The sequence below is a fragment of the Chinchilla lanigera genome, unplaced genomic scaffold (genome assembly GCF_000276665.1).
Source record: "Chinchilla lanigera isolate Chin_1 unplaced genomic scaffold, ChiLan1.0 scaffold00026, whole genome shotgun sequence".
In the NCBI taxonomy this organism is placed as follows: domain Eukaryota; kingdom Metazoa; phylum Chordata; class Mammalia; order Rodentia; family Chinchillidae; genus Chinchilla; species Chinchilla lanigera.
Window position 1 is genome coordinate 2,285,903 of NW_004955427.1, and position 20,345 is coordinate 2,306,247.

General features: G+C 37.6%; 1 protein-coding gene across 2 annotated transcripts in view; it reads left to right on the plus strand.

Annotated features, from left to right (window-relative positions):
• Adgrg7 (adhesion G protein-coupled receptor G7) overlaps positions 1 to 19,608 on the plus strand; it is a 70,871-nt gene extending 51,263 nt beyond the window's left edge. The window contains exons 14-17 of one of the 2 annotated variants that reach the window (XM_005386304.1): positions 3,925 to 4,080; positions 6,118 to 6,274; positions 10,752 to 10,797; positions 14,468 to 14,534. In XM_005386304.1, the coding sequence (XP_005386361.1) occupies positions 3,925 to 4,080; positions 6,118 to 6,274; positions 10,752 to 10,772 (334 nt within the window). In that variant the 3' untranslated portion in view covers positions 10,773 to 10,797; positions 14,468 to 14,534. Of the gene's footprint in view, positions 1 to 3,924; positions 4,081 to 6,117; positions 6,275 to 10,751; positions 10,798 to 14,467 lie in introns of both variants that reach the window. The other variant, XM_005386303.2, reaches the window with a different exon arrangement.
• Positions 19,609 to 20,345: the final 737 nt, after the last annotated feature.

Below are 20,345 nucleotides of genomic sequence, written 5' to 3' on the forward strand. Positions count from 1 at the left end.
TAATGGTATTTTGATTGGGATTGTACTCAATCTGAAAAACTTTGAGAGTATGGCCATTTTCATTATGTTTGTTCTTCTTACCCAAGAGGAAGGAATAGCATTACATTTTCTAATATCCTTTAGATCTCCTTTTTCAGAATACTGTCATTTCCCATATAAAGATCTCTTACTTCCTTTGTTAGACTAGTTGTTCTACTTCATTTTTGTTGATGCTATGGTGAAAGGTGTTGGTTCCCTAATTTCTCTTTAGTGAGTTTATTATTTGGGTACAGGAAGGCCATTGGTTTTTGAGTGCTCACTTTGAATCCAGCTACACTACTGAATTTGCTTATTAAATCTAGAAATCTTTTGGTGGAGTTTTTGGGGTCTTCTATGTAGAGTATTATGTTGTCTGCAAATAATGATAACTTAGATTCTTCCTTTTCTATCTTTATTCCCTTTATTTATCTCTCTTGTCTAATTGCTCTGGCTAGTGTTTTCAGAACCATATTGAATAGGAGTTGTGATAGTGGACATCCTTGTCTTGTTCCTGATTTTAGAGTGAAAGCTTTCAGTTTTTGACCATTTAGTATAATACTGACTGCTGGTTTATCATAGATGGCTTTTATCAGATTGAGATAAAGACCATCTATTCCAATTTTGTGTAGGTTTTTTTTTATCATAAATGGGTGCTACACTTTGTCAAATGCTTTTTCTACAACTATTGAGATGATCATATGATTTTTGTCCTTTGCTCTGTTGATATGGTGTATTATATTTATTGATTTGTGTATGTCGAACCATCCCTGTATTCATGGGATGAGTGCCACTTGCTCACTGTGGATAATCTTCTTGATGATTTCCTGTATTCTGTTTGTCAGTATCTTATTGAGGATTTTTACATCTATGTTCATGAGGGAGATTGCCCTGTAGATTTGTTTCTTGGTTGGGTCCTTCTCTGGTTTCAGTATCAATGGACTGAAGAGTTGATTCTTTGAAAGATTAAGTAAAATTGATAAAACCTTAGCCAATCTTACCAAAAAAGGAAAAACAGACTCAAATTCATGCAATTAGAAATGAAGAGGGTGAATCACAACAGATCCTGCAGAAATCCAGAATATCATTAATACGTACTTTGACAACCTGTATCAGAAGATGGAAAACAGAAGACATAGACAGATTCCTAGATACCTATGAATTACTGAAGCTGAATCACAAAGATATAAAAATTCTAAGTAAGCCAATAGCAGTCAATAACACTGAAAATGTAATTAAAAACTTACCAATACAGAAAAACCAAGTTTTGTTGTCTTCACTGCTGAATTCTACAAGAAATTTAGAAAAAGATCTATTGTCATTACCCTTCAAACTCTTAAATGAATTTGAAAGGGGAGCAATACTCCCAAATTCATCCCTGAGAGCAAGTATTACCCTGATATCAAAACCTGAAATTACATTTTTAAAAAACTCCTTTTCTTTGACAGAACACTATGACTATTCAGCAGTGTTGACTCCAATTAACACTGCTTATCTGTTATATTTAGTGGCAGGCATTTCAAGTTCTCAGAAAACACATGCATCAGTGTGGTTACATGGAAGCTCCCTCTGATCCACATATGCTGTGCTCTAGGCTTCAGGCCCTTAGGTATTTTTCAGGGCAACATCCATCCTATGGCTTTCCAGTCTTATCACTAGAAAGCCCACTCCATAACTACAACAGTTAATCTCACTGTAAAATCTGGCCTTCCTCAACACTCTATTTCTCAAAGCTTGACTCATTCAATTCAAAATAATAAAGAAGTGGGATGTTGTCTTAAGTTACTTTCCTTGTGGCTGGAACACAATACCCGGCCCCACAATTTACTGGAGGAAACGTTTATTTTGGCTCACAGTTTGTGAGAGGTTTCTGTCCACAGCCCACTGGCTCCAAGGCAGGGTGGCACAGCAGAAGGGTGTGGCAGCAGAGAACTGGCTCCTGGGAAGGCAGCAGGAAGCAAAGAGAGATCAAGAGAGGAGGGAAGAGTTAAAGCCTTCCACCACCACTGACTCAACTCATCCTGAAAGGCTTCACCTTTCAACACCACATTTCGTTATAAATTTATAAATGAACTAACCCACTGATGATGCCTCCCAAAATCCCCACCTATGAGCACACGAAACTTTGAGGGGACATCTACCTATAAACCATGATAGATATCACAAGAACAAATTTAGCACAACTACTTCTTTTTTCAAGTAGTGCAAAGGACAGAGAGAGGGAGTATCCAATCCTAGTGCACTATTCCTGATGGAAATCAGTACCGCGCTGGTGTTCTTTCTGGGTTTCCTCATTTGTGTGAGCTCAGTGGGGAGTCACACACACGCATGCACACATGCACACACACACACACACACACATTCTGTACCACAAGTAGTAATTCTTATACCTTATATTCTCAAAATCTAAGTAACTCCAGGCTCATATAAATATTTGACTAATTGTTTAATGTTTGGCAAATCTACATTTATCCACTGCAGCTGGACCATCCTTTTTCTTTTGCTCTCTTTGCTTGTTCTTCTCAAGCTCTGTCTCACAAGGCTTTCTGGTAGGAAATGTGCTCATCTTTTGCCCCTTGCCATGCCCCTCACTCAGGCTAGTCCCTTGGATTGCTTTCCTACTGCAAGAAGCCTGTTCCTTTTCCCTTTCTATCAATTCTATATAATTTGCTTTCTTTGTACTATGATTTACTCAGAAAAAAGACATCATACAGCATTTAACTTTGTGTGCCTGATTTATTTCACTCAATATTATATTTTCCAGTTGTACCCATTTTCCTACAAATGTCTCGTTTGTCATTCTTTATAGCTTAGTAATATTCCATTATATATGTATACCATATTTTGGTTATTAAATCAACATACAAGCTGTTTGATTTGTTTTGGGACAGGGTCTCAGTAAATTGGCCAGGCTCACCTTGAACTTGTGACCCTCCCGTCTTAACCTCCCCAGTAACTGGAATTATAAGTATGAACCACCATGCCCAGACTCTTCATGTCTACTATAGAATCTGTCACTTTGCATAAATGATATAAATGTTTATTAAATGAATGAATGAATTCTTTTAACAGTGCCATGAGGTGGGGACATTTTTCTCACTTCAGAGGGGAAAAACAGCAACAAACACACAACAAACGACCACAACCTGTACCACCAAATCTAAACCAGAACAAAATAATAACAGCTACAATAAAGTTAACTAATTTTCTCACTTTTTAAACATTAAAAATTTTAAATTGCCTACTACTAGGAAGCTGTTCAAATAGGTTATGGTATATCAAAATGATGGAATAATACACAACTATAAAAATAACAAGAGTGCTTTTTAGATTGTTACAGAATTATCTCCAAGAAATGTCAAGTGAAGTACAGAAGTAGGAACCAAATGTTAGTGTCTGAGTGAAAATCAAGGAAAGAATTCTTCAGTTGCTGATGTATGCACAGCCTAAATCTAGAAGGATATGCAAGAAACTGGGTGACCCAGACAGACATGGGAGAAAAATCTTATTCCTCTATGACCATTTGTATGTTTCATATTTTGAACCATCTGGATCAGATACACACTCAAAAATAAAATAAAGTAAAATAAAATAAAATAATAACTTGCCTAAAGTCAGACACCTCACAAGTGACAAGGAATGATTGTTTAAATTCAGGACTGCCTGATTCAGAAGCCCATTTTCTTTCCACTAGCCCAAACTGACTTACAGAGAAATATGGCAGGAGCAGCCCATTTCCCTTTTCTAGTGGGTTGAATTCATGCAAGTGCCCTCAAATGTGTAAGATGCCATGGAATTCGGGCTTTTAGCAAGTGTTTCACTTGTGTGATTGTCAATATTGTTAGTGACAGAAGGAACCAGTATTTATACCTTTGCTGTTTTCTGAAATAATTTCTCTTTTCTCCACAGCTGCTGGCTGGCAACATCGGATAGCAATAGTTTTATAACGAGTTCATTTTTATGGTCATTCATCATGCCTATAACCATTATCCTTATTGGTAATATTGTTATATTTGTTATAATCACGGTCAAAGTGCTATGGGAGAATAACCAGAATCTGACCAGGTAGGGTTCCAAATGAATGGGAAGCTGCTGAGCAAGACTTTAATAAAGCACTGGAAATGTTCACGTTCTTGGGAGGATTTTCATACTCTAAAACCAAGACAAGAGTGTGCGGCATTTTAGAGAGATTTCCTTATGAACTTTGACTCAGGAAGTGAATCCTGTCTTCTAAGATCAGTACTACAGTTTTGGTGTACACCATTACTGCCTTTTTGTATTAAATTAGCCCAAATAAAATCTAAATTAAAAAACTTAAAAAAATTTCCATTAACTATCCCTTGACTCAGGATATTCAAAATATAAAATTTGAATAATTAGAGAAACAAGAAGGTTGTGAAGATATTGTGGTACCTGCGTTTTTATTTTACAAACTGCAACCTGTAGACTGTACTTTACTTATGTTTGTTGGGATACAGAATAGCTTTAAATTTTTAAAAATTAATTGCAGATATGTATACATTTGGCAATTCCACTTAAAATTGGATTTTCTCTTGAAAAAGCTTCCCTGAGCCTATGTTCCCTACAGATGGGATATGTGCTCTTTCTATTTATCAGTTCCCAAGCTGCTTTTCTACTTTCTATACAGCAATAATATAATATAATGTAATGTAATATAGTATAATATAATATATAGTAATATGTATGGCCTCATAAGAATTCTCATTGTTATCTGTAATATAAAAGAAATTTTGCTTTGAGAGACAAAGAACATAAACTGTTAAACACATACATTCTGTCCCCACCTCCATAGCATTAACTTATCAGAATTAATTGATCAGTGCTTGTGAGGCTATGAGTTTGTATTTAATTCTTCAAGTATACTTACTATAAGAACATTTGTGAACTTATGTAAGTTCACAGATGGATCTACTTGGTATGAATAGATGAATGAAAACCATCATCATTTGTAATATAATCTTGAATATGTACCTTACATATCTAAGTCTTTCCTATATAAATTATAGTTAACATTAAGACAAAATATTGTCACTGAAAAATATTAAAACCCATGTTTCAGTAACAGTAATGCATAACAACTTTGCTGAAGTCTACTTAGACTAATTATACGTTAGAATATATTTTCTTTATACAAAAAATGTCATTTTGGGCACAGATATCCCCCAAATTTATATTTCTAAATTTTGACTGACTGATAGCCCAGTTTTTAAATACCTAGTTACAAGGAAAAGCGTATATAATTTAATTCTTTAAAAATTCTCTTCTGTGTAGTATGTTAGTTGGCTACATAACAAATTACCCAAAAACTCAGTGTCTTAGATATATTGGTCATTTGCCACGGTTTGAGTGTTGGGTGGGTAGCTGCTCCGTCATGGCTGGCTCACACGGTGACAAAGTGGGGTGGCTAACTTTCATATCTGGCAGTTCTTGGTGGCCCTGGGTGGCAGCTCTTCAGCTGAGAAAGCTGCACTCTGCTCCACACCGTCTCTATTGTGGACTAGGCCAGGCCATACCTTCTAAAACAAAGGTCTCAGGATTTGAAGGGCAGTACGTAAAGACAAACTTTCATGAGCAAACCCTTTCAAACCTCCGTGTGTGTCATTTTCTGCTGTCCAAAGTTAAGCGGAAAAAATGTCAAGTATGTAGACTTCCCATCACAGGGAAGAGTACTCCATCTCTAAATAACCTCTCTTTTCCGCATCACCCTAAGGCAGAGGCAGCACACAGATACCACCAAATAGGAATTCTGAACGAGTTTATCTTGTAGTACTATGCACACAGTGAAAATTACACTCTAATGGAAAGCTTTGATTCTTAGTAAAATGTGCCTACAGTAATATTTAAGGAACTGTGTTTGCCTGAGCTTCTAAACAGGTGTTAGGTATTTTAAATAAGGCTTGCTAACTCAGACTGTCTTTAGAGCAACATAAGGTCTAGTACCATTGCTTTTCTGAGGCATAGTATTATTAAGCGAGCAGTGTCTATGGGTAGTTAAATATGCATGCTAAATAGGGATAATAACGACATTCATAAATAAAAAACTAATAAACCTTATTTTCTTTCTTGTTTTCTCTCAATTAGCACAAAAAAGATTTCAACCCTAAAGAAAATTCTTAGCACATTATCCATTGCAGTCATTTTTGGAATTACATGGATTTTGGCATACTTTATGCTAATTAGTAATGATGATGTCAGAAATGTCTTCAGCTACATATTCTGCCTTTTCAACTCTACTCAGGTACGGTGTGGACTGGTTTGAAAATAGCAGACCACGCAGCAGTGCAAAGACTAGTCAACCTGGACCGAGGTTTCCTGCTTTTTAAATTCCCTGAAGGTCATTGTTTAGTTACCGTTAGAAGACTAATTTCAGTGCACTTTTTAGGAAAAGGAAGGAAAGCTCTTTACGACTTACTGTGTCTTTTCCTGGCCAGGTGGTCAGAGAATGTAATTGCAGTAGGCAACTTCAGTAGAACCTCTTCTTTGAGTAGCGGATACTTGTCTCTAAAGTAGCTATCTTGGGAAGTATCTCTTTTTTCCTTTTCTCCCGTAAAAGAGGTTCCAGGAAACTCTTTATTACGGTTAATGTTGTGAAGTTTAGTCATTGCTAGAGATTAGATTCCTGTGGTACTGCCTAAATTTCTTTTTTATGTTATTTTAAATTTATTAAAACTAGTTAATGGCCTAGCTTTTGAGCTATATCGTTGAACAAACTTCCCTTCAAAGAAATGTGCATTTTGTATTGGATGTAGCATCCTAAAAATGTGGTTAAAGTTAGGAATTGGCAGGGTTGCCCAAATTTCCCAGTTTTTTTTTTTATCTGACTCACTCAATGGTTATGTGAGGAGTACTAAAATTTCCACCTCTGATTGTGAATTTGTTTGTTTCTTTTCTTCTTTATGTCATCATTTTTTTACTTCATGTTATATTGAGCAAAAGGAATAAACAGCTACATAACCAGCATTCCCACTCATGCACCTACATTTTTTTTTATTCTTTATTTTTGTTAATACTTGCTATATTTGATTTCAGTCTGTTTGATATGTCATACATACCTATCAGCAACTTTGGACTCTTGTTGCATAGACTTTTTTCACTCAATATATCATGTTGTTTTTAAGTGTTACTGTTTTTTTTTAACAGACAGACAACCTTTTACAAAATAGCAAAAGAACAGTGCAGACAATACAGAGTTACAAACAAAGTGGTAGGAAATTAACAATGCTTGTTGTGTTATGTATTGATATCTTCAAAGTGGTTTCTCATGAAAACAGATAGAGACATGCAATATTGATCAATCAAGGACTCACTGACAGTTTCTTTCAGCAAAGAAGTAGAAGACAGTAGATCATTTATGTTAACTATCCTGTATATACATACATTCAAAATTTCTCCTTGTTTCCTTCTCTTTTCCCACACCCCAGTTGCCCTTTACCCTTGAGCGTTTTCCTATCATTTCACAATGTCTATCGTACCTCCAAGTTTAAATTAACTCTTTCAGGTTTTACGCTAGTGAGACAATGTGTGCAGCTACGTTCATGATTGCTATATTTTCTGAATAATTTGGTATTTTCATAATTTAGTTTAAAAGCCTCTTTTCCCATAGTACTTTTTGCCACGAAGTATACTTTACCTGTTATCCAGCCTTTTAAGCACATAGGTTGCATAATTCCTTTTTTTCATCCATTTATTTTCAACTTCTGTGTCTTTGTAGTTAAAGTATGTGTCAGTGAACATGTAGTTCTTCTCTTTTTATCCGTTCTGAAAACTTCCGTCTCTTAATAAGGGTGGTTTGTCCAGTTAGGTCTGACGTATTTGTGAGTTACTCCGGGTCAATCTGTACCTATCACTGTGGTGTAAGTCACTTTTCCATTGCTGAGACACAATGCCTGACATAAGCAATTTAAAGGAGGAGAGGTTTATTTTGGTTCACAGAGTCAGTGGGTTTAGTCCATAGGCAGCTGGCGCCAAGGTAAAAATGTCTGGCAGAAGGGCAGAGTTGAGGAAAACTGTTCACCAGGTGGTAGCTGGGAAGCAGAGTGAGAAGGAAGGGGCCAAGGATGGGAATAGACCTCCCAAGTCATGACCCCCAGCCCCCTCCTGACCATGGCCCATCTCCAAATGTGAGGCACTGGGGGGTTACTTTAGATCTAATCCATAAAATTCTGCCCCTGGCCCCCCAAAAGCTCATATCCATCTCATTAAGCAAAATGCATTTAGTCCATCTCTGAGAGTCGCCAAAGTCTTAACAATTCTAGCACTGCTGAAAACTTCAGGTCCAAAGTCTCCTCTGAGACTCAAGGCAAATTCTAACCTGAAAGCCCCTGTAAAAATAAAAAAGAAAGTTAAACACATCAAATGTACAGATGCACAGGGTAAAGGTTCCCATAAGAGAGGAACAGGATACAAGGGAATCAGACCAAAGCAAGGCAAAAACCTTGCTATAATTAAATCATGTAACTGCATGTCCAGTACCCTTGGTAGGTTGTGGTAGAAGTGAACCACAAAGGGCTTGGGCAGCCCCGCTGCTATAGCCTTGTTGGTTGAAGCCCATATGGCCTTTCTCTTTGCCTGCCTCTGCTCACTGCCTAAGGATTTTCTCAGTACAGAATCCACATTCTTGGCATCTTCAACTTCTGGGAGTCTACTACACCTTTTGCTTCACTCTTACAGCTTCTCACAGGGCTTTGTCATGGACTTCTACTACAACCCTATCATACGTTTTCTTTTTTTTTTTTTTTTTGCCTGACCTCCTTGGCTTTCTTCTGAAATCAGGGTAGAAGCCTCTGTGTCCCCACAGCACCTTCATTTTGCAGGCCTGAAAAATCAGCACTACATGTGTGATGTTAAGGTTGGTCCGCAGGATTGAATAGTAGCTAAGGCCCCTTGCACCATGGCTATGGTGGCCTCTGAGTACCCAGAAAGCTGAACTGAAGAATACATTTCTTTAAGCAGCTCTGAGTGAGCAGATACCACAGAAAGTTTCTTCTCCAATGAAAGATTTACAGTTTTGCACCACTGAGCCTGACATGGGTGGGGATCTTGCCAATTTCTGAAAGGCCCTCAAGTCATCTTTTTTCTTGCCCATGTACAAAGTACTTGGCCCCTTTTTAATGCTTATATTTTCAGCAGCCATGGTTTCCTTTGCCTCAACTTTGCACATACTTCCTTTCTGGAGAAATTGCAAACTTTTCAAGTCACTCAGCTTTGTTATTTGCTCCTGATTCTCACTGTAGAGCTTGGTAAAAGCAGCTAACAGTATACATGCCACAGTATGAACACAGTTTGAACACTGACTGCCTTAAAATTTCCTCAATCAGATTAATTACTCTGCTCTCTTTGATCTAAGTCTCCTGCAAATTCTGAGAACATGGACAAAAGGTAGACCATTTCTTCCAGAGCACAACACACATAGCCTTTAGTCCAACTGCCAGTGGAGTCCGTGTTCCCAAATTGTCTTAGCTACTTTCTGGTTGCTGGAACACAATGCCCAAAAAAATTTAAAGGAAGAAAAGTTTATTTTGGCTCTTAGCTTAGAGGTTTCCATCCACAGTCCACTGGCTCCAAGGCAGGGCAGCATGGCAGAGGAGAAACGACTTGTGGCTGGCAATAGGAAACTGAGAGGAGAGATCAAGGAGGAGGGAGGGAACTATACCCTTGTAGGCCATTCCCCCAGTGACGCTGCTCCTCTGTAGTGTTCACTTCCCAATGTCACAGTTAGCTACAAGCTTACCAGTGGACTAATCCGCCAATGAGTATCACACTTCTATGTTCTGGTAACTTCCCAAAAGCCCCACCTATGAGGGCAGGAGGCTGTTAGGAGAGAACTAAATATAAATCATAACACGATTCACACTTCCAGAGTCTAGCCCTTACCAACACATTACCTGATACCTACAATTTAGAGAGGTTTACTTTGGCTCTCAGTTTCAGCAGACTGATGGTCAGCTGCCACCAAGGCAGATATGGCATGGCATAAGGGCATGGCAGAGGAAAGCCACATGGCAGCCAGGAAGCAGAGAGAGAAGGAAGAAGCCGGGGATGAGAATAAATCCTTCCAAGTCACTTCCCAGTGACCTGTTCCTTCCAACCATGTCCCACCTTCAAATGTGAGACTTTGAGGAGACTTCCTTGATACTAGGAATCAAACTCAGGAGCTTGTGCTTACCAGGCAGGCACTATGCTGCTGAGCTACATCCCTGGCCCTAGGGAGACATTTTAGATTGGTCTAATGTATATACTGATATGGGTTAACTTGTGTCTACCATTTGACGATTTTCCCCTCCTACCCTGCTATTTTTTATTTCTTTATTCCTCTTTTATTGCCTACATTTTAGTAGATTTAATATTATTAGAATTACATTTTAATTTATACTTCAGCAACTAACAATACCCTTTTCCCATGGGGAGGTAAATTTAGAGATATAGTCCACATTTTTAACTTTTCATTGTTGACTTAGAATTAATATTTCCAGTCCCAGTGAAATGTAAGAATGCCAAAACTATGTAAGACTTGCTGTTCTCCCTTCCCTCACATTTTAGTTTTCTCATGTATTACATCTACACATATAATAACAAAGCAGTTTTATTTTTCTTTGAACAAGCATATGTATTGTAAGGAAAGTAAGAGGAATGTGTTAATATTCAATCTAACATTTTTAGCGTTCTTCATTCTTTTCTGAAGATTTGAATTTCTATCTGGCATTATTTCTTTTCAGTGCAACAAGAGATTCCTTTAGAAAGTCTTGCAATGTTTGGCTTCAGGTAATAAATTCTGTTTTCTTTTACCTAAAAATAGATTTATTTTGCTCTCATCCTCAAAGGTTATTTTCATTGGATATAAAATTCTGGGTTGACAGACTTTTTTCTTTTAGCATTTTGAAGAAGCTACCCCACACACTGGCTTCATTTCTAATGACATATCTTGCTGTCCATATTATTGTTCTATTGTAGTAAAGAGTTTTTCTTCTGGCTGCGTTAGGATTTTCTTTTAGCTTTGATGTTCAGTATTTTGACTCTCATCTACCTAAGTATTAGTTTCTGTGTATTTACTCTTCCTGTCATTAATGAGCTTCTAGAATCTGTTAGTTTTTGTCTTTCACCAAAGTTGAGAAATTTTCCACTATTGTTTTTCAGTATTTTTCTGCCAATTCTTTCCTTTTCTTTCTAGAAATCCAATTACATTTATGTTAGATTAATTTATATTTTGCCAATGCTTCCAAAACTTTTCTCATTTTCCTTATTCTTTCTTACTGTTCACTAAACTAGATAATTATACTAATACATCTCCAAGGTCACTGACTTTTTCTACTGTTATGTGCAGTGTCCTGTTAGGCTTATTCAGCAATATTTCTTCCAAATATTATAATTCTTTAGGTCAAGAATTATTGTCTTCTGTAGTTTAAGAATTTTAGATTCTGCTGAAATTTGCTAACTTACTTACTCATTACAAATCCATTAGCCTGTACATCCTTTAGCATATTATAATATCACTTTTAAATCCTTGCCTGCTAAACCTAGTGTCTGGGGAATTTTAGTCACTCTCTAATAATTGCCTTTTTCCCCTAAGGTGGGTCCTATTTTCCTGCTCTTTGTGTTTCTAGTAATTTTAGCTACGTCTTGGACATTATAAATAATGCAGTATAGCAAGTCTGCATTCTGTTGTAGCCCTGTCAGGAGCTGGCTTGGCAGGCAGTTAACTTAACTGAACTGTAGCTGAAAGCTTGGCTTTCCCTGAGCTAGACAAGTGCAGTTTAGTTTAGTCCCTTTTCCTTTAGCTGGGCTTCACAGGGCCTGGTATGTGCATGTGTAGTTCGGGGATCAATAACAGATTTAGAAAGAGATCATATTCTGTTAGTTTTTGTCTTTGAACAATGTTGAGAAATTTTCCACCATTATTTTTTTTTTCAACAATTTTTCTGCCAAATTCTTTCCTTATTTTTGTGGAAATCCAACTGCATTTATATTAGATTAATTTGTATTGTAATAGACTCCCCCTCAGTACTTTCTCACTTCTTGGATGTTATCCCTTATTTTCCAGCTCCTATGGGTGCCCCAAAGCCTGTCTTGTAGTTTTTCAGCCTGTTAAGACTATAATATTTTAACCCCACATCAGTCATCCTGATTGGAGCTGAACAGGTTGTGTCTTCAAGCTAAAAGACATTAAAAGCACAGGAACCCCACTATCAGTCCTTTCCTCCAAGCCTAGATTGATTCCCCTTCCAGTTTTAGACTACTTTTGGTTATCCTCCAAACTATCTGAAAACTATCTGGCAGGTTTTCAAAATAATACATCCAGAGTTTATAGTTAGTTGCAGGGGCTGATTAGATAGTAGTAGAATTTTACAAAGTTGTTTTGTGACATAATTTCACATATGACTGAAGATGCTTTTATTCCTTGAATCTTATTTCAAAGATATTTAATCACAAGCCTTTAAAAACATGACATTCATACTGTCTTTTTTACATTAAAAAGGTTTTACTATTCTTTTCCCTTTTGAACTTATTCTCCAAACTGAACATTTAAGACATTCTATAGTCAACAGTATGTGTAGCTTTCCATCATCATAAAAATAGTGATAAATTAAAATGGGAGATAAAAGTAAGGGGCGGGGGATATAGCTCAGCGGCACAAGCACCTGCCTGGCAAGCACAAGGTCCTGAGTTTGATTCCTGGTACCAAAATAATAATAATAAAATAAATAAAACTAAGTTTGTTTAACCCAGGGAGTCGTTCAACTGTTAATTTATGTGTTATTTCCATGCTAAATTTTTAAACAAGGACACTTCATTGAAAGACATTTGAAAATCAGAATCTCTCTGTGCTCCTTACTATGTGCTTCCTCCCACAGCAAACCCTGCTTTTTATTCCAGTGAAAAATACTATGAAGACTTTACTTCTCTGGTATGGACTGTCATCATTTCTGAGCAGGCAAAATTCATTACCCTTATGTATAACACAATTGTGTTAATGTGTTTAATGTGCTCACACCACATCGGGAGTGTCTTCATGAACAAACCATCAGAGTCACCTGGGTGGAGGGAAGAAAGGGGCTTCTTTCTGCAAGTTCACTCCTTATGCCCCAGGCTGCCAGTCCTAAAGGGAAGGGAGTAATTCCTAAAATATACATGCTTTTCACAATACTTTTTGTCTTTTTGAGACAGGCTCTCGCTATGCAGTTCAGGCTGGCCTTGAGCTCACTTTGTAGCCCAGGCTGGTCTCAAACTCGCAACGATCTTCCTGCCTCAGCCTCCCGAGTGCTGGGATTACAGGTGTGCGCCACCACACCCAGCCCTACTCACAACTTTCTGAGTTTTTCATACCCATATTTATTGGAATTAACTCCTAACTATATATATTTACATGTCACATACACACTTTTTGAAAGTGATGGATATCTTTAGTTCTCAAGTTATTTTTCATAAAATCTTATTTACTTTTAGATGTTCATCAAAGACTGAGAGGCATATAAAACTATCTTTTATTCTTATTTCTCTACTAATTTTTCCTCTAATGTTTGGTTATTCTCTTTCTACAACTCAATTCTGCATTATCATGTTCCCAGAATTGATTGATTTTACGTATTTATGTGTATTATACCCTCCATCAATATAACAAGTCACTCTCATTCCCATTTTACTTTGAAATCTGATTTTCCACAAATTAGTGTAGTAAGTTCTAGTTTGTTTTTGTTCATTTATCTATTTATGCTAGTTTTGTTTTTTAAGCTTTCTCATTACTTTTCACTTATCTTTCCTTAGACTCTACATATTTCAATGTATGTTTTTAATCATTCATCATAGTTTTGCATTTTACCAAAAACAACTGTTAGCTATTAAATATTAGCTAGCAAAACTAATGTATTTGCTTTTATTCTTTCACTTTGTTTTGTTTTTTCACATGTATCTGTCATTGTCTAGCTTTATATCTTTTGGTATATTAGTTAGCTTTATATAATGTGGTATTGTATTTTCTTTTGCATAGCTGTAATTGTATGGAAATTTTGCTTTATTTTAAACTCTATTCATTATAATCTTTTTTCAGTAAATTTACTACAATTTAGATACAATTTTCAGAATAAAATAGTATGTGTAGACTTACAAACCCCACTTTAACATAGCAGTAAGTTAATCTTATAATATTAAAGCAACTAAAATTGCTTCTTGCCTCATAATTTTTTGGTAAAATTTAAAGTTTATCATGCAGCTGTTGTTAAATGATACCAGCTACACAATTTTAAGAAATGTTTATGTCCACATACAGCAAGGGGCAAGCAGGGACCCGATCTCAGGTCTTCTTGGTCTCTTATTGCATGCGGCACTCTGTACGGCAGCTGCTGTGCAGGACAAGAAGAATGGGCATCAGGGTGAAATGAAATCTCTTCATCCTGTATCTCACCACTTCACTAACATTACATTTTCATTGTATGTGCAGGGTCTGCAGATTTTTATCCTCCACACTGTTAGAACAAAAATCTTCCAGAATGAGGCTTCCAAAGTGTTGAAGTCACTGTCCTCGTCTGTTGGCAAAGTGAAGTCACGGTCTCCACTGATCCCACTGAGGATACGCTTAAGGATGTACAGTCTGCTTAGATCTTTGCCAGCCCTACACGAACGCTTCAGGCTCCTGGAGCCATCTGCAGTGACTGAGCAAATGACACTGACTGAAAGTGACAAAGAAAACCCAAGCATCTAGGCAGTGAAACTGTTACCTGTTATGGTCTTTTTACCCAAGTTATGTGAATTTTACATTTCTTTCCTTCAGTTCCTGGTCCTCCCAGAAAGTCTCCCTGTATATGTCAGTTACTTTCTCATCGCTGAGACACAATATCTGATGCCCACAACTTAAGGGAGGGAAGGTCAGTTTGGTCCATGGTAATAGTCCATAGCTGACTGGCTTCCAAGGCAGAACAAGGCATGGTAGAGGTGCATAGTGGACGAAAATCTGCTCACATCGTGGTGGCCAGTCAGGAGACAGAGAGGGAGGACACAAGGGATGCGCCCTTCCAAGTCACACTCTGTGGCCCCTCTCTTCAAAGCAGACCCCGCCTCCCACCAGCAAGTCAGCTGCAGTGTCCCATGATCCAACCGCTTTTCAAACTCCTCACCTCTGAGAACGTGAGAGCTTTAGGGTTTGATTTAACCATAACTCAATATTTTTCTCATGATTATGATATAGGTAAAACTCACTGTCTTCAGGACTAATGGATTTGGTAGTTTTTATAGTATTCAGTAGATGCTTACTTGAATGAGGTGAATAATTCCACTCAGCGTTCAAGATGGTCATTTATTCCTGATTTCATTAGGTCTGTGTGAGACACTTTGACCAAAATGTAGAACTTATAATGAATGTATAATTTATAATTTACTAGAAAGGGCAAGAGGAGGAAAATTGATTTTCTAGAACAAAATGTCTCCTGATGAAGTAGTTACTTGTATTTATCATACTTCTGATCTCTAAATATTTTTTAAAGTTGTACATACATCCTCATGCTTTTATTTAAAATATAGAATTTGGCATCAATTTAACCCCTGCAGATACATATTTTTCTGTTAAAACATGTTTTGCGACCAGAGAAATTGGCTTTGTAAGAAATGGGCGGGGAAACATAGTAATGGGTTGCTCAATTTTCTTATAATTCTTTTTAAATTTTCGCTTTTATTGATGATGGACACAGACTTACATAGTGAAAAGTTAGTACAATCATCCCTATGGCTTTTAGAAGATCTAACTGCTCAGGAAATTTCAAGCATGTGAATTGTGAATGACTTCCTAAATACAAAAGCACTCACTTCAAGAGAAGAGCACTCCGACTGGACTCAGCAGTTACAGCATGCAAATTGCTACTTTCTGTTTTGCCATGAGCTAAGCAGCTGTGAGCGCACTGAGCTAACATGCGAATACGTGTTATGTAACCTCAGCATGTTCTCCTCACTGCTCCCTAGAGAACAAGAATTTGGGCAGACATGAGGTATGACTGAGAAACACTCTCCATGTTCAATTTCTTGAAGATTACTCGAGTAGAAGACACATTGCTCTTCATCCTCCTGCCTCCAGATGCTTATCCCAGGGTTCTCGCCGTTTTCTAAAGCAGTTCTGGCAGACCTCTTTGTGAGTGTCTTCAGTTGCGCCATCATGGCTTCCTCAATGTCGTGAAACAATTCAAGTCATTTACCTTTTGTTTTGACTTTGGGGAATACCTGGAAGTTTCACAGTGCTAGATCCCAGGAATAAGATGGATGAAGACACACTGTAATGCTTTTATGAGTCTGCCTTTTCTCTGGGTAGCTTTTGGCAGCGACATTCACCACATTTTTCTGTCATACTTCCTAAAGACACTCATGAAGGAGGACTTCCAGAAATGCTTCAGAAAATGGCAAGAATGATGGGTTAAATGTGTTGAAAGTGTGTGTGTTCATGATGGTGGTGGGTGTGCTTTCAGAGGGATTAACTGCCATGTGTCTTTTACTGTACAAATTTTTAAAATTTAAATAGTCACCGTATATTTTAATCACACTTTGTAGTTACAAATGACTATTGAATTACTAGGCAAGCCACACAAGCCTACTTAATCCACAGTATAAGTGAGACCTTGTAGGAGAATGAGAAAAAGTAAAGGGAAGAGAATAAAGAAGAAAAGCCGTTCTCAAAGGCCAGTTCTTCATGGTATTACAGTGCTATATCTAGATAGGAACTAGACACACAGAAGATTACAAGATGCAGCTGATTTAAAAACTTTTTTCAGATGAAAATATATCATAAATAACAATCACTTTCAATGCAGAAAAAATCACTAAAGAGCCATGTTTAATCTGAGGGTGGGGTGTATGTGTTTCTTTTAGTGATTATAGTTGTTTTCTCTGCATTTTTAAAGTATACTTGGCATATAGCACTTAAAATTCTACATAATGTTCCTAACTGTACCATAAATGTGCAGTTGTGGAGATTAATTCATGTGATATTTTTCTGCCTACCTTGAAACCCTACCAGTAGGAGATAATTCCTTTGGTTTGAACGTTTATCTCATGTACTAGTCAGCAACCCTTTAGTTTAGTGATAGAAATCCTACTCAAACTAGGGTTAAAGGTCAGAGGGAAATTACTGGCTCAATTAACATGAGGTCCAAGGATCAAGTCGGTTTTAAGCAGCGTGCCTCTGTGTTCCTGTTTGCCCGGGCCAGACTCAGCTTGTGCCTGTTATCCTAAGTACACAGCGGCCCCTTCTGCTTTCAGGTATCCTGGTCTGGGACATGAAACATGACGATGCTAACTTTAAATGCAGGTAGAGCAAGGAGTTCTAAGAATGTGTCAGGATTTTTTTCTCTATTTCTGTGTGCTTCAGTTTGACATTATTCTCAAATGAGGTTTAAGCATCTCAGAATTGGCTATCGGCTTCCCCAGTCCCATAGCCCTACAATGTAAAAGAGAGACCTCTTTACTGTTAACACCCAAAAATCCAATCTCATTAGAATGACTCCAATTCTAGTTATTGCTCCAGCGGGAAAACAGAAAACACAGGACTTAAAATAGAGGGTATTTAAGGCATCAGGTTGGTTCCTTGATGTTTAAAAAACTCAGAGATAAGTGGAAAATACTGCAGAAACTGGGATTAGATAAAGGAGAAAACTGGTACCTATCTTAGGCCAGAGATAAAGTAAGAAGAATTTGCAGAGTCGGTATCTGAACGGAAAAGAGGGACGGTCAGCGGTGGAACCTGGAACCGAGGAGACGCGGTATGCCCTGGCCAGGGAAGGAGGGAGCACAAGAGGGAGAAACAGTGACTTTCTTAAGGGCTAGAGTCTCTCACTGGCCTCGGCGTGCCAAAACCAGTACAGCCACGCGGGAGCTCAGGCCTTCTGTGATACAGAGGACAGCAGGACGGGGAGTGGAAAGGACCAGAGGACAAGCAGGCCCACAAGGGGCGTATTCTACCCAGGACATGTGCCATAGCTTTGTGTTTACAGAATGTGGGTCCCGCCTGGGCCGTGGACCCACTGTAAAGGAGAAGGATGGATAAATAGATTGACAAGATATCACAGAGTAGAGAATGGACAGTTACACCAGTTTTATGGCAGCAAAATGTTAAAGAGCTTCTACTACATCTAATAACACATACATATCTTCTATGTAATGAATCACTTTAAGGATTTACCAGTCAGTCATTTCTCTTATCTGAGCAGGACTAGAATGGGACCAGTAGGAGAACAAGCAACTGTTTTGTGTGTGGGAAGTCACAGAGTAAGAAGAGTGAATAGAGGAATGGAAGGGTGACTGACAGAAAATTGCAGGAAAGAAATTCAAGGCACCTTGGGACTTGTTTTCATGATATTGTGTATGGCCAGCTCCAATTTCTGTACTTTCTGATTTGTGTGATAATAGTGCCCCACTGCCTTTTGTGGCTATGACAACACATATGGGATCTGGGGGGAAACACCATCTGGATTTTAGAACTCCTTTCCTGGATTTTAACTAAGAATTTAGAGTTCAGTGACCGACTGTCAGATCCCAGATTGCCTCTGCTCTTACTCTTCCCATCTTGAAGTTTTCTTGTCTCTTATTTTCCTGTCACTAATGAAGAGAAACCATTCTCAAGCTCATTGTTACCAGCTTCTCATTCATTGCCTCATTCCAGAAGAGGTTTGCATTTTTAGAAATCTAAAAAATTTAGGTTAAAACATTTAGAAAATCTAGGTCAAAAGTATCAACTGTGAAATCCCATTAAAGGTGACCTCCACCCTTCAGTTCATGATTTCTCAGATGAGGTCCAAGACAGCACCAGCATAACGTCCTCAAAGGAATGGACTTGGGAGAGGAGTGGTAATCACTAAAAGAAAACTGCTATAATATTTCAATTTTAAAAGATAAATACAACTCAATAGCCAAAACCAAAACAAAACAAATAAAAAACCAGATAACCTGATTAATAAGTGAGCAAAGAACTGGAATAGATATTTTTTCCAGTGAAGGCATATAAAGAGATAACTGATGCATGAAAAAATGCTCAATATCACTAAACATCAGGGAAATGAAAATCAAAACCACAAGGCGATATCACTGCATACCTGTCAGTACGGGTATTATTTAAAAGATAATAGACATTATGTGTTGACAAGATGTAGGTAAAAGCACTCTTGTATACTGCGGATGGGAATGTGAATTGGTGTAGCCATTACTGAAAATAGTATAGCTCTTCCTCAAAAAATAAAAAATAGAACTACCGTATGGTCCATCAAATAAAGATACTTGTATTCCCACACTTGCATGATATTATTTATAATAACAAAAATATGGAAACAATTAAGTACCTAGTGGTATCTGAACAGATAAGGAAGCTGTGGCACACACAAACGCTCCTTGACTTAGGAGGGATGTATATTCTGATAAACTCATTATACATTGAAAATTTCTAAGTAGATTGTAGGTGTGATACACCTAGCCTACCAAACCTCTAACTTAGCTTAGCCTACCTTAAACATCTTCAGAACACTTAGAATTAGATGAAAGTTGGCCAAATCATCTAATATACTGTAAAATGATTTTTTGGATACTGTACAGCACACTATAGAGTGTCAGTTGTTTACACTTATAAGCACGTGGCCAATGGCTCAGGCTCTCTGCTGATGCTCAGCATTTCAGGAGTATCATGCCGCATGTCATGGGCCCAGGTAAAGATTAAATTTTAAAGTATAGTTTTAAGTAAACATACATTACTTTTGCCCCATCACAGGTGGCAAAATAAGTCAAACCATCATACATTGGAAACCATCTGTATATACAATGAAATATCATTCAGCCTTAAATAATAAAAAGTACTGCTATTTGCAACAACATAAATAAGCCTGTAGAATATGCTAAGTGAAACAAGCCAGATACATCAAGAAATAATTTGCATGGTCTGACTTAAGCGGAGTTGATAACAAAGTCAGGGTTAACACGAAGAGAGTATTACAGTATTACCAGAGTCCAGGGGATGGAGGAAAAGGGGAGTTGTTTGTCAGAGGTACAAACTTTCATTCTGGAGCTCTAATGTACAGCATAGTGAGTATAGTTAATTACACTTGAAATTTGCTGAAAGGAGTTCTTAAGTGTTCTGAAAACACAGACACAAGCACACGCACGCACACACACACACACATGCAAGGGTAACTATGTAAGGTAACATGCATATTAGTTGATTGTGCCAATCATTTCACAGTGTATATGTGTATCAAAACAACACTGAATACTTTAAACATTCCATTTTTTTTGTTTGTTTGTTTTGTATGTCTTCTAGTACCAGGAATCGAACTCATGACCTTGCTCTTGCCAGGCAG